The 16,535-nt window shown below is 36.3% G+C and overlaps 1 protein-coding gene across 1 annotated transcript; it reads right to left on the bottom strand.

Moving 5' to 3' along the window:
- Window positions 1-9,739: 9,739 nt before the first annotated feature.
- On the bottom strand, window positions 9,740-16,324 carry LOC149835123 (B3 domain-containing transcription factor VRN1-like). Its single transcript, XM_090010417.1, has 4 exons — window positions 16,221-16,324; window positions 13,133-13,567; window positions 12,311-12,481; window positions 9,740-10,113 (listed from the first exon to the last, which is right to left on the bottom strand). Exons 2-4 carry the CDS (start codon window positions 13,562-13,564, stop codon window positions 9,868-9,870), a joined length of 849 nt encoding a protein of 282 aa, XP_089866543.1. The 5' UTR covers window positions 13,565-13,567; window positions 16,221-16,324; the 3' UTR covers window positions 9,740-9,867.
- Between the last annotated feature and the right edge of the window lie 211 nt (window positions 16,325-16,535).

Genomic DNA, 16,535 nt, shown 5'->3' with positions numbered 1-16,535 from the left:
ACTCAAGGTTCATCCCTAACTCGAAAATACATGTCTTCTTAATGCTATCATGTGCAGGTGCAGCCCTATCGAACCATGAGGTTGTCGCATGGTGCATCGAATTCTCGCTCAATGTCTCAAAAAGCGACCATGCTTCATCCTCACTTTTGAGCATAAATGTGCCCCCACATGACGAATCCACTATTTGCTTGTCCTTCTCGGTCAGGCCATCGTAAAAATACTGCACCAGTTGCCAACGAGGTACCTGGTGGTGGGGACACTTGCGAAGAAGATCTTTCATCCTCTCCCAAGTCTCGTAGAATTGTTCTCCCTCAATCTGCGAGAAACTGATTATGGCTTTACGAAACTGATTCGTCTTACCAATTGGGAAGTACTTTTTAAGGAACTCGCGCTGCATTCCTTCTCAAGTGGTAATCTGAACCATATCGAGAGCCTTTAGCCAATGTTTAGCTTTATCTTTGAGAGAGAACGAAAACAACGTCAACCTCAATGCGTCATCTTCAAAGTTGTTGATCCGCACTGTCGAGCAGATCTCCAAAAAATCATCAATATGACTATATGGGTCTTCGTTGCTAAGGCCATGAAAGGATGGTAGCATTTGAATGATACTGGCCTTTATTTCAAATTGATTGGCTCCTACATCAGGTCTCGTGATGCAGGAGTGTATATGGTAGGCATGAAGTACTCCTTAAGGGTACGGAACAACGACCGATTTTCGGCCATGGTGATAAGATGAGGAGTTCTCCTAACAAGAAACTCGGGACTCAATTAGCTCGGGTCGAGTGATCGTTGCCTGTGCATACACCTTGAAGTAGACCGGTGTAGCACCCGTCCTAATTTTGGGTTTTCTACCTAACTAACGCGCTAGCGGCCAAACCACACAAACCACACAGCGAGTAAACTAAAACAACGAAAAACTAAACAAACACCACGCAGTTGCACACAGTAGGGATTATGCAAAAGAAATAGAAATCTATGTATACGGTACCAATCGTACACAGTCACCTCTAAGGGAATCCTAGTAGGAGGGCTGTGCAGAAAAGTAAGCTCGTCTCTACGATATGCACATACGTGGTTCTAAACCTAAATGCAAACAACCACTAGGCAATAAAATGAATACTAATATTACGCCGTTCCCTGGCAACGGCGCCAAAAATTTGATGTCTTCTTTATAATCGTTGTAATTTTGAAAAGATTTTTATATGTAACACATGTGAAAACCAGACATCAAATAATAAAAACTGGTTCTCACTAGTGGATGAGACCGGGTCGAACTCAGGGAACGGGAATATTTCGTATTCCAACACACAATTCTAAACTATTCTTTATTGCCGAAAAATGTTCAAGAAAGGTAAAAACAACTAACTATTACAACAAATGAATACCCTTCGCAGAGGGCGTAAAAAGCGATATTTGCAAACCCAATTAAATTCCTAATTCTAAACTTGAAAAGTAAAAATCTTCTATTATTGCACTTCGTGTCACGTAATTGCTTCCGCTCCAATCCTGTGCTATCCTGCACAATTCAAAGGAACACGAGCAGCACAAGAGAGAACTATAGAAACTAAAATTAAACTAAACTAGCTAAATGCTAATTACAAAAGCAATTATGCAAGAAATCTAAATAACAAGGCTAATTATTTCAAATGAACTAAATACCTAATAATGGAATAGTAATTAAATCTAATATCAACATACTAAAGTCATCTAATTACAAAGATGCTAATTAAATCTAACTACTAAGTAACTAAATCATCTAATTATAATGCAAATCACTACTAACTAACTGCTAAGCTAATATCTAACAGTTCACTAAACTAACAACTAATACTTACTTAACAAAAACAAGAAAACGAAATGTAAATTAATTGAATGACAAGAAATCAAAGAAGAAAACAAGCATTTGAAAATGAAAACAATACAGAAAATATTAAATGCAAAACAGAAAAAAAAAACAGGAAAATCAGTTATCTTTGTACATAATACCCACAGGATATCTCAATTGCATTCCCGACATCAGAAATCAGCAATCAGAAATCAAATCGATCCAAAACTACAATCCAAAATTTCTGAGTGCAATCAATCAACATTCAAATACTACTTATCGGAGATCAGCTATAATTGATCAAAACTCAGACATTAAATCTGATGATCAGAATGTTACAACCATTGATTGATTGAATTCAAACAAATTATTCAATACACGTTCAAATAGGGCTCATCAGACAGGAATAAATCCAGACCTTAGGCAATTTTTACAATGTAACACATGACATTCAGAATTATAAAATCAAACAGGACATGAAAGATGATCCAGATGGCCGATCGATTGAAATCAGATATTCCTTCGATCGGATTCCATTATTTCATCACCGGAACAACAGAACTTTCGATCAAAAATATGAAGCACTTTTGATCGATCCAGATGATCGACCAACACTCAGTCTGTAGCAGGCACAATGAAATCAAAAATCAGATTCTCTCGAACATTGGATTCAACCAAAAATAAGAGGAATTCAATCAAAAACAAATTGATCACAGTAGTGATTGGAGATTAGGTGACTGATTTCTGGAACTTAATCGATCAATACATTCAATCTAATCTTGAAACTAAAACAGAAAAATCAAAAAGAAGAAAAAAAAACATGCGCTCTATATATTTTTTTTCTTTTCTTTTCACACAGAAACAAAAATAGAACTCGATTGAAAGATACGAAGAAGAATAAGAAAAATGAGGAATCGGAAGAAGAAGAAGAGGAAGGAGTAGAAGAAGAAGAAGAAGAAATTGCAGAAACACTTACCGTGACTTGAGAGGGGTTAGAAGAGAGTTGATCCCCTCATGTACACCATCGCCGGATTGAAGAAGCCTCCACCGGAGAAGAGAAGAGAGAAATAGTGAGAAAGGGAAGAAGAAGGTAAGAATGAGGTGGAGGGGAAGGATTAGGATAGAAGGCTCTGGCGCACAAGAGGAAGACGAGTGAAATATTTGCCCCTTTTCGGTTTTTAACAGCAGCCGATTTGTTAAAAATTTTCAAAAATTACGAAAAACTGTTTTAATGAGATTTCTTATTTGCTAAAAAACTCAAATCTACACTAAACTACTCTATTCTAATTTTATTTAAAAAAATTTATTTACACTAACCTCATTTCAAAATATATCTAACTCTATTTTTAACTCTAATTTTTATTTTATTTTTATTATTATTATTATTTTTATTAAAAACTAAAACTACTATGTTAATATCAAACATCAAAATATGTACTAAAATATACAAATAAAGCTATTTTTCATACATTTTCTGTTTTGAAATCATTTTAGCTCATTTAACAAAAACTAGCATAAACTTGGGTTTTTAAAACATTTTTTCATAAAATCATGCATATTTTAATGTTAATTCACCTTGAAATATATGCATGATCATGTACAAATATATGTGCAATATTTTTTATAGTGATATTGAAACAATAAGAATTCATGTATTACAACTTGCTCTATATAGAATCATCAATTAAACTGTGTATTCTAACACATGATTTGTGAATTTAAGACAATAATTGAAATGTACAACGATCTTGATAAAGTCGCTCATCACATGAATGTTTCATATCTATAAGTTCTAAAATGTGAACTACAAGTAGTAAGTATACTTAGAAAGATCTAAAAGTGAATTAACTTTAAGTTTTTCTTGTTAATTACTTTGTGCGTACGTACAAGCATTCGACATCGTATCAGATTGAGATCACACGGGAGCCTGTTATGCTTTTGAATTTAATACCCCGTATGACTAGCCGTACGGATATCCAAAGAAGATGGTTCACGATCGAGAGAGTACTCACCAGTGGCTAGAATTAGAATTAGGATGTAGCCTATAACTTCTGCAGAAAACTTGGATCTACCACCTAAGACACATTGGTAGTCATGGCCCCCTAACTCCGAGGACTAGGGACCAGGTGAGACGCCTAGCTCTCACAAAAATATAATTGTCCCATAGAGCTTGTACCATCTACCCTCTCCAAGGTAGAACATGGGTCTGGTAACATACACTGTCTTTCGTGTGTACCCAAAGCTCTGAGAAACTGATAACATATATCGTCTTTCAAGTATACTCAGAATCTCATGGTTAGGTTATGTGTGCATACTTTACATTTTATTTGTTTTTCTGTGTGAGTCATGATACTACAAGGGATTTCAAAAAACCCAACCCACATTCGGAGCGATTACTGTGTATGCATATTACCCAACGAATGCCCATTAGGCACCAACAAATTTTTTTTTCGAGAATTTAGCTAGACCCTGAGCCGAGCACTTCCAGCATTTAAACCTTCATTTTTTAGCTTGGGTGTACGCTTTCGTACTCCATTGACATTGTCACCACAAGGCAAGTACAACGCTTATAAGTGCTCGCATGGCACTATAAGGGTCCTGCATTTTTTTGTTTAATTTTTGTCATATTCATGTGTGAACCACTTATACAATCTACGTATAACCCACTTCGCATGTGTTATCAGGTTAGATATACCACTAGCATTTTCTTAACCCTCATATTACATGTAACATTAGCAACATAAGTCAGTAAACATGGTCTGATAGAACCGACCTCTCTGGCCCCGTCGGACCCAAGAAGATATGCAGCCCGAATCTCTATCTAATTTCCATGGTAGCCACCTATCGGGCTGCAGCCTGCCACAGGTGGTGACCTGCAACACATCTGTAGTACCCGCAACACCAACAATGTGCGACACACCCTATCATGCAAGTTGCGTCCAGTACATGGCCCGCCTAGCTCGGGTCACACCGAGTCAACCCAAATCAAGCTGGGAGCAGGTCGAGCAATAGGGTCGGGTATGTTCATGGTCATGAAGGCACCAAGAAACGAGGTTGGGGTCAAGCCGACCCCTATCCATTCTCCATTTCCATCTCATCTCCCAATAGATACTCTTGTTTTTTTTTTTGCAAGAATACAATTGCAATTCATTGCACAGCGAGGAATATTGTAACAATAGATTCATGGTCCACTTAACAAGAAATCAATTCACCCTAACTTGAAATGATAGGCATATTTATATGCACCATTTTAGATCATATCAGTACCATTCGGTGTACACAACATGAAAGGTGTATCTATATTTTACACTAATAGGAATTAGAATTCATGTATACAGTTTTGAAATCATACCAGAACCAATCGGTATATGACATGAATGGTTTATTAACTCATGAAATTGAAATTCAAAGAAATGATTCCCGAACAATAATTAGACTTACAGCGTCCCACCATCTTTGAACAAAATTTCCAAATAGCTAATAACATTGTTACTTATCTCCAGAAACATGTATAAGAGAGTTGACAATTAAATTTTTAATATCCCACGCTTGTGAAACAATTTTTTTTTAGTTAGCCATTAACATTGTTGTCTCTTGAGCAACACACATAAGGCTGAGTATTCACATATTTATACTCACAATAATTTATCTTTCTCTCAGTTGTATGCATTAAGTACAGAATAGTCATATGTGGGAAATATGGTCTATTCCATAAAAAGAAACATGGCAACATTTATTACATGAGTCGATTAGGTAAGAACTCTTGTAGGATCAAATGAGACTATATATATTTTTCAGTTGCATAAATAAATACCAAATCTCCATATGCGTGAATTCTGATATTTATCTATTTAATTATATATATATACATATATATTTATTTATTTATTTTAACAAAAAAACAAATAAACTTTTCTATAAAATAAATATAGAACTACATTGCGTGAAATCCAACTTCATAGATTTAATCATCATTCAAACGCATATGTACAATTTTTGTAAAAATGAATCACACCAATGTGAATCTGGTTGGTGCCTCTTTCTATTGGGGTCGGACAAATCTGCATCCAATCCAGATCATCATTGGTCATTAAATATATGTATTGAATGCATATGGTTATACATCGATCAATGTCCGAGAATACCTAACCTACTACATAAACATACAGATCAGGGTATCTACATCGACTATGGCTAAAACCATGGTCATTTCACATAGCTAGATGTATGCATTTTCATACATACCTTCAAAAGATGTGCAACATATATGTGCTATAGGGCACCAAACACGTGCACAAAGATATAAGGCCCCTTAATTACCTCGATGTGCCTCAACAAAAACTGGTATTGCTTTCCTTGATGCTTTCCTTTAATTCTGGTTGGAGTCTCTGGTAGGGTGAGAAAAACTAATGGACGTTTCTTGAGAGGGATAAGAGAGAGATAGCAAAACCGTGTTTCACTATTTTTGCCAAAGAGATCTCTTTTATCTTTTTTTTTATTAGGTTTTTCAAAATTTTTAAAAAACCTAGAATCCCTTACTCATTTAAAACGTTTTCTCCCTTTTTGATAAACTCTAACTCTAAATTACCCCTTTGCCCTTCTTTTTCATGCACATTTGGTTTCTTTCAACTCCTTTCTTTCTTTTTGTTGTACCCTTTCCTACATTTGTGGTGTAAGCTTTTAAAAGGAAAAATCGTGAGAGGGATTTTTGCAAACTCTCCTCTTGCTTTTTGGCTCCCTCCAGTCATGTGGTCATCCCTAAATTCATGGTGGATGAAAGGAAAATTTTGAGGATAAAAAATCTTAGAAGAGCATGTGGTAACTTCTCATGTTACCACTTGTTTTACATGAAACAAAAGATTTTTTTTTCTTCTTATTTCATTATGAAGGGCATGGGTGAGGCCACATATATCTTTGAAATCAAGATTCGACGTGATAGAACTAAGGGTGTCCTTGGCCTCTATCAAAAATCCTATATCCTTAAGGTTCTTAAAAGATATGGGATGGAGAATTGTTCTCCTAATTCGACACCCATAGTGACAAGGGATAAATTGAGCTTAAAAGATTGTCCTCAGGGTGATATTATGAAGGCTTAAATGACAGTTGTCCATATACTTCGGCAGTTGAGAGTTTGCAGTATGCGCAGACCTACACTCGACTTGATATAACATTTGTTGTGGGGATGCTTGGTAGATATCAGTCAAATTCAGGCATTGCGCACTGAAAGGCAGCGAAGAAGGTCATGCACTATTTATAAGGAACGAAAGACTATATGTTGACCTATAAAAAAGTTGACTACCTAGAGGTCATTGGATACTCTGATGCAGACTTAGGAGGGTGTATTGACAGCAGAAAATCCACTACTTGATACATTTTTCTACTAGCAGGTGGTGATGTCTCATGGAGAAGTGAAAAGCAGTCTACCACTGTTGCTTATACCATGGAGGCAGAATTTATTGCTCTATATGAGACTTCATCACATGTCATTTAAATAAGAAACTTCATTATAGGTCTTGGTATTGTGGACTCTATTAAGAGACCACTAAACATCTTTTGTGATAATGAATCAGCCGTGTCTTTTTCAAATAACAACAAAAGCTCAACCTCGTGTCGACACATGGAGTTAAAATATTTTGTTGTTAAAAAAAAAGACTGAGAATCATCTGGTATGTATTGATACAATTGGGACGAAGAAAATGATTGTGGATATCCTTACTAAAGGGCTAGCACCGGGATTGTATTCCCAACATGTAAAGGGGATGGGTCTTTTTTATTCTTTCTAATGTATAACAATACATTATGTGATCACATTTGTGTATATTAATTTGATTCTCTATGACTTTATATTTTTTTTATTTGCATAAAGGATCTCTCATATGGGTTAGAAAAAATAGTAGAATAACAATATTAAAAGAATAATAGAATAGGTAAGAGACCAACTTATTCATAAAGGTAATTTCAACATGCTAAAGCACTGAAGGTGAATTAAAGTGTAGTACATGAAAATATGATATTTCATAAAAGTGTGTTTATCTTCATGACTCATATAATTTATTCTTGTGATAAAGGATAACATGTGAACCCACATGAAGAATTAAATCAAGATAACGGTATAAACCTTGATTTAGTGCACTTTTGGTGTCAATGAGTCGAGAAAATGTTGAACATAACAGATTTGGGTCCAACCCATTAGGTGACCCGGTTTGACACCATTAGTGGGTCACATAATGGAGAGTTGGTGAGAGTTACGTGAATGTGGAGAGTCCACATTCACGTAACTACCTCTTTATCCCATTATATAAGGGGTAGGCTGCTACGAAGATGAGAGATTTATAGCATATTAGCCTACCCTATATACCACATCAAGTTTACGTGGTACAAGATCCTACTCACCGTCGACCTTAGGCCTGGGCTCATCGTGGGCGTCGATCGATTGAAGAGAACGCCGAACACCCACACTTGCACGCCATGGCATCTTCAGGTACGCTTCTGTGTTTGATTATGCGGAAATGCCAACAAGTTCTACCATATATTTCTAATAGACATGTTTGTTTCACCCATTGTAGGAAAGAGGCGATGTTTCTTATTTATGAAAGAGTGTCTTTCATAAGAAAAGATATGAAACAAAAGTCCCGCCAAGGACCGATGGCTTCACAGGAAGAGTGCTCCATGAAACAAACAGGCCCTTAGTTACAAGGGTTTCCATAATTTGGACCTTTAACTCCATTTAGCGTCAAAGAGAGGGACAAATAGATCTATGGCATCCAGATCTCTTCCTCACCTAGTCGCAAATGCCAGCAAACCTTTGAACTTAATGATATAACAAGTTTGCACCGTGAAGATCATGAGATTATCACGATGTATTCCATTTAAAAAGTTTTTTTTTTCAATATATTACGATTTTTTGTGGCTTCAAACAGATATTTTAATCTTTTTTATTTGATCTTCAAGCTGCAAATAATTCCAGCAGACTTCAACCCAAGACCCCTACTATCAGCAACTTTACCATCAAGCTAACTCATTCACTTTATATCATTTTCTTCACTCTTTATTATTGTTAATCCATTTGTAATTCTCTAATTCACACCTTGCAAGGAAAACACCAAGAACGACATCAATGACCCTACTTCATGGAATCGATCAATGGAAATTAATATATAAAGTTTGTCAGCGAAACACAATGAACAACCAAGTACCAGGCATACCAGTTCAACATCAATCTGTAGCCGAATGGAAGCAGCATAAGGTCGCATAGACATCTTTAGATATTAGGAAAACTCCCAACTGGAGGAATAACTTTTACCATCAAGCTAACATTCATGATTCATCCAAACAAAACACTATCAGTAACTGCAGAACCCATGATTTATGCAAATGAATAGTCACAACTAGGTCTGGGAAACTAGATGATCCGCTCATGGCTCAGCTCCTATTCGGTTCATAAAGAGCTCACTCGTACACTCGGAACACGTGAAATAGGCTCCGCACAAGCTCAAGAATGAATAACCAATGTTCCGCTCAGCTTCGCTTATATAGGCTCATTAATAAATAATACAAATATTTTACATGCATTTATGTCAGAGGGAAGATGGTTGAAGTATTTGGCTAGAAAGCAACAAGTTTAGAGTTCAAATCCTATTACTTATAAGTTTGAAACAATTATTTATTTTGTAAATGAAAGTTTAAACTTGGTTTAGGGTTCAATTTTTATTATCTTCAACTCTGAAAAAAATACTTTTTTGTCGCACTTAACTCGGGCTTTTCATGAGCCGTGCACTATATAAGAAGCAAGCAAAGCTTGAATCTCCTCTGTTGGGTTCATTTGGTTCATTTGCAAGCTCTAGTTACAACCCCGAATAAGGTTCTGCTTAAAGCTGAAACCAAGCAGTGGGATGTCTAATGCAGTGATAAATCTAAGATATGTAAATTTTCTTATTTATATGTATCCACCTCAGAATGTGAAACAAATTTAAAGCAAGCCGCACATCTTACAGTACCTTGGGCACTATACAAGCATTAAGCAGGAACAGCGCAGGCTTCATCTAGTCCACCGACCGGCAAATGGTTACATCCATTACATCATCAGTTCCCTCGACTAACTTAAAAAGACACCGATCGCCCACAACCACATGGTTTGCAGTCACGAAGTCGCCCCATCCTTTACTAAGCAGGGTCTTGGTGCCATTTCGCAGAACATTAACAGGCCATGATCTACCACTGGCATCACGAAGAGTTATAAACAATTTTGTTGTTAAGACCTTTTTCCTCGTAAAACTGAGGGGGATAGTCTGCACTCTCAATGTTTTTGTAAGGAAACATCGTTAGAATTCAAGAAATCAAAATAAGATTTAAAATAACAAAAATAGAAATAGCCCCTCAGAAATAAATATTACATAGATAGGATGATAATAAGAAAAATGGATGGCCTCACATATCATGTGCTGCTATTTAACTGTGCAAAGGATGAACTTCCAGGCATCAAAACTTAATCAGAAGACAGACCCAGAATGATAATGCAAAAGAGAATTTCATTGCAGTAAATTTCAGTAAGAATGGTTCTTTGGAGTTGTATGCAGATAAAATTGCAAAAGTTTACAATGTTGACCGCTAGCCCCTACTATCAGGAGAACAACAAAATCGTTTTCTAAATCAGGGGTTGCACAGCAGATATAAACAAGATTAGCACCATTTCATCCCTCTACCCATCTCCCCTTAGCTTCAAGTAACCAACTCATGTTTTCTAGCAAGATGACTTACTTATTTCTTGGGCTCTGCTTTTTCATATCAACAGTATGGTGTATATATAAACACCTAGCTCAGAGAGAGAGAGACACGTCTGAGCATCACAGCTGACATGATGGTCTCATGCATTAACTTCCACTGAGCATCACAGCTGACATGATGGTCTCATGCATTAACTTCCACCACCATAACATTTTATAAATTTTAGGAAAAAAGACACATTAATTAACAGAAGTATAGAAATGTATAATGTATGTTGATGTGTTTTTTACAAAATTAATAGAACACTAATGGTGTTGACAATCAATGCAGAAGGGATAATATTTGGTCATTCGTTAGTGCCACACTATCTAATGGTTCTCCCTAACATCTACATGCCTTTTCAAATACTTAACGAATGTCAAACAGATATTATTTACACAGCTTTTTTACTAAAAAACATGTTTTGGATCATGCGATTGTGATGTGTAGGAAGTTTTTAAATCTGAGAGTTTGATAGGCAAGCTGAGGATAACCCCCATAGGATTAGAGCCCAAGACCTCTCAGTTACATAGTGCAGTCTAACCATCCAGCACACCCCAATGGAAGGGGTTTGACAGCAATGACTTGATCCTATATACCTGATTGCAAAGGAAATCCTGTATACTGTTAGGGCTGTCATTTGTGTACAAATTTGGGTTCAACTAGTGGTCAGGTCAGATATGAGAAAGCTCATATGTGACCACATTATTATTTTAAATTCCCATACTCAGTATCAACTTTACAGCAGGTTGGGTTGAAGTTGGGTGGGTCATGTTAAACTTGAGCTGAAATTGAGCAAATATGCATGTACATACATACATACATGTATACATATATATGTATATATTGTATACACAAATCTTTTATATAACACTTTAATCTCTTTTACATTGACATGAGAAGTGTACATCTGGTTTAAATAGGTCCCTAAGGTGGTGGGGATTTTTGAAAATGTTGTTGTTACTTTCAGGGGTAGAATAAGACTTTTTAGAGGCAGCAAGACTAAAAGTTATTAATCGGTGAAATGATACATAGCGGACTTATCTTAAAATAGTTACCCAACATACATGAACATATATAAAATATTAACCTCAAACCAAACAAAATTTCCCACTCAAATTTGATAAATGCCCCTGCCCTACAAGTTGGAGGCCCAATGTTAAGGTAAACAAGACATAAAAGTGTATAATGTATTGCATTTATGCTTAATGTCAAATAATTCACATTGCCTAACAAGTTACATCCAGATAGATATCCTATATGTCCAAAATCATCCACCAACTGCTGCAAATGAAACTCATGTAAGACATGCAAGGATACCCATTGAATTCCAATGATAGCCTATTGAAATTTTACAACATGAACTACTGAAATTAAATCCATGTACGCAATGTACTTCTGCATGTACCTTGTGGGAGGAAAATGTGATCATCGGTTATTAACTCGTACTATGCAAATGCAAGCATTTTATTGAAGGCATTGATTAACCCTATTATCCAAACTTCTAGTTTTTAGCTCATTTTCAGTTTAATCTTTTTTCCGAGAATTAATATGTCAAATTACATTTTAACAGCAGCTCTAAAACCAGAAAACAAAAAAGCTAATAGCATGAAGAAAATTGTTCAGTTTTCTTTAAAACATTAAAACAATGCCCCTAAAAGCAATCAACTTTCATTTCAAATTTTCCAAGGGTCACAGACTATCCATAATTAGGAGACTTACAATTAAGCGTCGATTGATGTATGAAGCTGTCAATGTAACCATAAAATGAGGACGACTTAAAGAAGTAGCTGAAATAAACATGCGCTTTTCTTTTCCCTCAGTTAGAGCATCTGTTTCCGAATTTGAACGATCATTAAAGGCAGAAATTGGCGTGTCAATGGAACTTGTTCCCTGTCAAAAACAAGCTTGTTTAGAAAACTATTCTTCTTGCTCTGCTACCTAACATAGCAAAATGGGGATGGTTAACATGCTCAAAAATAAGAGCGATCAACAAGCAAAGATTGTCAAAGAAGGCCCAGCTTCACTCATTAAATCTCATCTCAAGCTTGATTTCAAGGAGCCAAACTCATGCCCCTTTTACTCTCATTTAGTTAAGCAAGTGAGACTGAGACTGAGCCTGAGCTTAGGCTTATTGGGAGATCTACAAGCTCGTACATGAGCTTGTCTAAGATGATGTGTTTAACATATATGCCATATATTATGAGCCTTAAACACAAAAATGCTCATAGACTAATTGTTAGTTGTTACTAAAAATAAATCATTGATTCAAGTTCCACAACCCTCTCCTTTCATCAAGTGAAAAGAAAAGTATTGTTTCTAAAACATGTGGCTCATCTTGAGCTTAGCCGAGCCTTGTATATAGTGTACTAAACGGAGTCCAAGCCTGGTGAGCAGAGCTCAAAAAGGAGGCCTGGCTCAGCTTTCTCATGTGAAATGCAGAATATGAAATAGAGGAGAATAAGTGAAAGCAAATTTGTTGAAATTACTAGCATAAAAATCAAAGACAACAACCTTGCAAGCTCACTCTCAAACAGTCTGTACCTTTTTAACAGAACCCTCAGAAGAATGAAATGGTTTACTCAGCCCCTGATTACTAGTGCGAAGAGCCTTCTTCTTATGTGTTCCTCTTGAAACTTCAAAGATGGGCATATTAGCATTCGATGAACCCACTTTTTTATTGGGTTTGTATGGGAGAGATTCTTCATGATCCTCAAGAACTGGTCTGTAACATTTTTCACATCCACTTTTATCAAAGATTTTAACATCAAATTGCAAATCACCATCATATCTAAACACCAGAAACTCCCCAAATTGCAGCGAGTGCTTCTCTACAAATTCACGCCAACCACTTTGGAAGAACATGCTATAGCTGTCTTTATTCACTTTTACATCATGGTAAGTACCAATTGATGTGTTTAAGGTGACACCATCAGTCCAGTCATCCTCGATTTTTCTTGCAAAGGCTGGAGGCATATACTATAAAAAGCACACCTCAAGTAGTGGAAAAGATCAATAAACATGAAAATATATTTTGAGTAAAAGAAGTGGCCAGCTACAATAGATCACTAGCGTGGAGGAAGCATATAAACCATGCAGTCCACAAACTCATGCCAGCTATATTCTGCTGGTGGCACTAAAAAGGTATATAGATTCACACTTCAGAGGACTACAGTGAAATCTGAGTAAATTTTTCACATTATCTATTCAAATCAATTAAAGATGCTATCCAAAGAAGGGGAAAGAAAGAGTGCAGTACAACAAGGAAAAAGGGACAACCATCAAATCGTTATCAAATGATCTGTTATGATCCTCATGGGTGCGTAAATGAGCAGAGTTCATGCCACCTTCTTACCCAAACACAACCAAAGGTATACCTAGGATCAGGCAATGAATACCAAGTAAGATGCACATGTCAAAACAAACACATTGAGCCTCACATCAGAACATAAGTGTTTGAAAAACTGGACCTTAGCTGTAATAAACTAAACCAGGCTTGACCCACAGAACAAACTGGAGACAATATTTTGCCCAAAGGAATCCTGAACTATGAAGTTCAAAATAAACCCAGCTTATAAACAGCCTAGTTGTGCATGACATTTTTCCTACTCAGAAGAGTGCACTCATGGCTATAATGTATTGTGTTCACTTTGTTCATTTGCCCATGCATATATTTACGTGCATTTTCATTGTTTAATGTTTATATGTATCTCTCTTGCAGGTAGGAGTCTGCAGTGTGATTCTTATACATATTATCAGTTAATACTAATGAGAATATTCAACGAGGTTCCTGATTTAGTGATATTTAGACAGATTTCAGAACTCAGAAGTCAAGTTTCCATCATGAAATGTTGTTAGTCATACATATTTGGTGACACTGCAATTAAGAAAAAACAAAAGATGGAATGAGAAAAAAGTTTTAAAACTTTACTGGTCACAACAGTTTTTGAAGGTTAAAAAAAACTGGGTAAAGTTAACATTTTCCTTCCTAAGCTTCTTCACAGCCTTACTTGTTCTGAAATGATAGACAAATCTTTGGACCTACTTTTCTTTTTACAGGTTGGTGACCCACTTGTTGATTTATTCTAGTATACATCCTCAAGAATCTGCTGTCTCATTCCCATGCATTATCAAAATAACAGAAGTGTCAAAGTGCCAAGAATCCAATTCCGACTGTGGGTCACAAAAATCATACATTTTCATAGTACACCTAAATATGGTATTTATTCTTTATAAATCTAAAAAAATGCCCATGGTGGTGACCGTTAGTGCATGAATCTGCATGTCATTTTTAAATTTGTTAGGAATATAATTTTGGGGTATAATTGCTAATGTCCGTGAAAAGCTATGAAGGTTAACAACTACACACGCACACACAAATATAGGGTTAATATTTGGTGCTATTGAAGGCACAGAACTATTGAGTATGAATAACCTTCTTTTTAGATTTCTTTTGTAGATCGGACCTTATGGATGTGATCTAAATGGTTTGTTTAGTAGAAAATGAGTTTTGAATCATGTGATTCTGATAGGTAAGCAGGTTTTTTAAGGGTTTAAAAAATCAGTGGCAATCAATGAACTAAAATTTCACTACTTAAAAAATTATATTTTAGATCAAAATAACACGATCCAAGATTTGATCTTTAGCAAATAAAGCATGCTAAATACATTTATCTGGTCAGATTGAGTCGATAAACCTTGAACTTATGATTTCCGGGTCAACAGTTCTGTGCCTTCAATAGCACCAAGTATTTACGCATACACACACGGTTCAAATAAATTTTCGATTCTTGGAAAATGACATTTAGACATGAAATAAGTCTTGGGAGGTTCTCTGGGGAGCCATACACAAAAGCTTGATTTCAGCTAACCTCTTCTGTTGTCATCACAAGAAATTATTGAAGAAGAAGAAGAAATTAGGTCGTCTTTCTTGGATAGTAAAAAAAGAAGAAATTACTTGAGAAGTTTAATTCAAATTAAGTTTTTAGAAAAAACACCAAATAAATGACCTTGAGGAGAGAAAAAAATTGAAGTTCTAGATTATGTTTCGGCCTCAACTGTGTCGTTAAAAACCATAATACCTTGCATCTTGAAAAACTTCGACAGGGCATTCAGAAAAAAGAGTTCAAAGAGTGTTGTTTGGACGCACCCATTCATGCAGAAAAGTGGGACACAAGAGGAACTGGCTTGTTCTCTGAATGCAATTTTCCAACTTACACTAGCTTCCTTCGAAGGCAGTGGTATCCGAACACCCCATGAACATATAAACAACAGCTTATCCTCTATATTCCGCAGCACCTTCCATGTTATAACAATTAAAACAAAAAAAAGGGAGAACACCAACAAGCAAAAGCTCAATAAAACAAGCGTTTCTTTGTACAAAAACTTTGTTTCAACATGGAAAAAGGGGGAAAGATAAAACATCCCGTCTTGAAAATAACGGTCGACTCGTTCTATTAAGAAGGAAAATAGAAACCCATCTTTCTATCAAGAACCATGAATCAAACAACCCCGAGGACCAGCCTTTTCCCGCCACAAATCAAAAGCATAAACTGCAAATCACAAAGAAAAGCCATAACCCACAAGAAAGCAAAGGAGAAGAAGAAAGAGAGAAAGAGGAGGCGATGCTTACAAGCTTAGAGAAGAAATCCCCCACCAAGACCTTGAAGAAGTGCCTCCCTCCGCCTCCGCCTCCGCCTCCACGACCCTCTGACTCCCCACCGCTGGGGCGCCTCCTCTTCACCATATGGGTGTTTACCAAAAGAGGACAATCTCTCTCGATGGCAGAACCAATTCTCGTGGGATTCCCACCGACTCGAGCGAGGGAGAGATAAAAGAACCACACAAAAAACGAAAAACGCCAGTGAGGTGCATAGATTCTTGGGAACTTCTTTCCCTTTCCTGTGTAGAACAATCTCATTCTTTCTTTTTTCTTTTTTTTGGATAA

The sequence above is a fragment of the Nuphar pumila genome, chromosome 6, assembly GCF_984573655.1.
Source record: "Nuphar pumila chromosome 6, dmNupPumi1.hap1.1, whole genome shotgun sequence".
Classification (NCBI taxonomy): Eukaryota; Viridiplantae; Streptophyta; class Magnoliopsida; order Nymphaeales; family Nymphaeaceae; genus Nuphar; species Nuphar pumila.
The sequence above is the reverse complement of the archived record's forward strand: the minus strand, read 5'-3'. Positions and strand labels throughout refer to the sequence as shown.

What these genes read in the sequence shown, in the direction of transcription:
- LOC149835123 (XM_090010417.1), bottom strand. Translation starts at nt 13,564, where the DNA reads ATGCCTCCAGCCTTTGCAAGAAAAATCGAGGATGACTGGACTGATGGT. An exon ending in CTGAGGGTTCTGTTAAAAAG is followed by an intron (nt 12,482 to 13,132) that starts GTACAGACTGTT and finishes TGTTTTTGACAG; the next exon opens with GGAACAAGTTCCATTGACAC. An exon ending in ACATCAATCGACGCTTAATT is followed by an intron (nt 10,114 to 12,310) that starts GTAAGTCTCCTA and finishes TTGAGAGTGCAG; the next exon opens with ACTATCCCCCTCAGTTTTAC.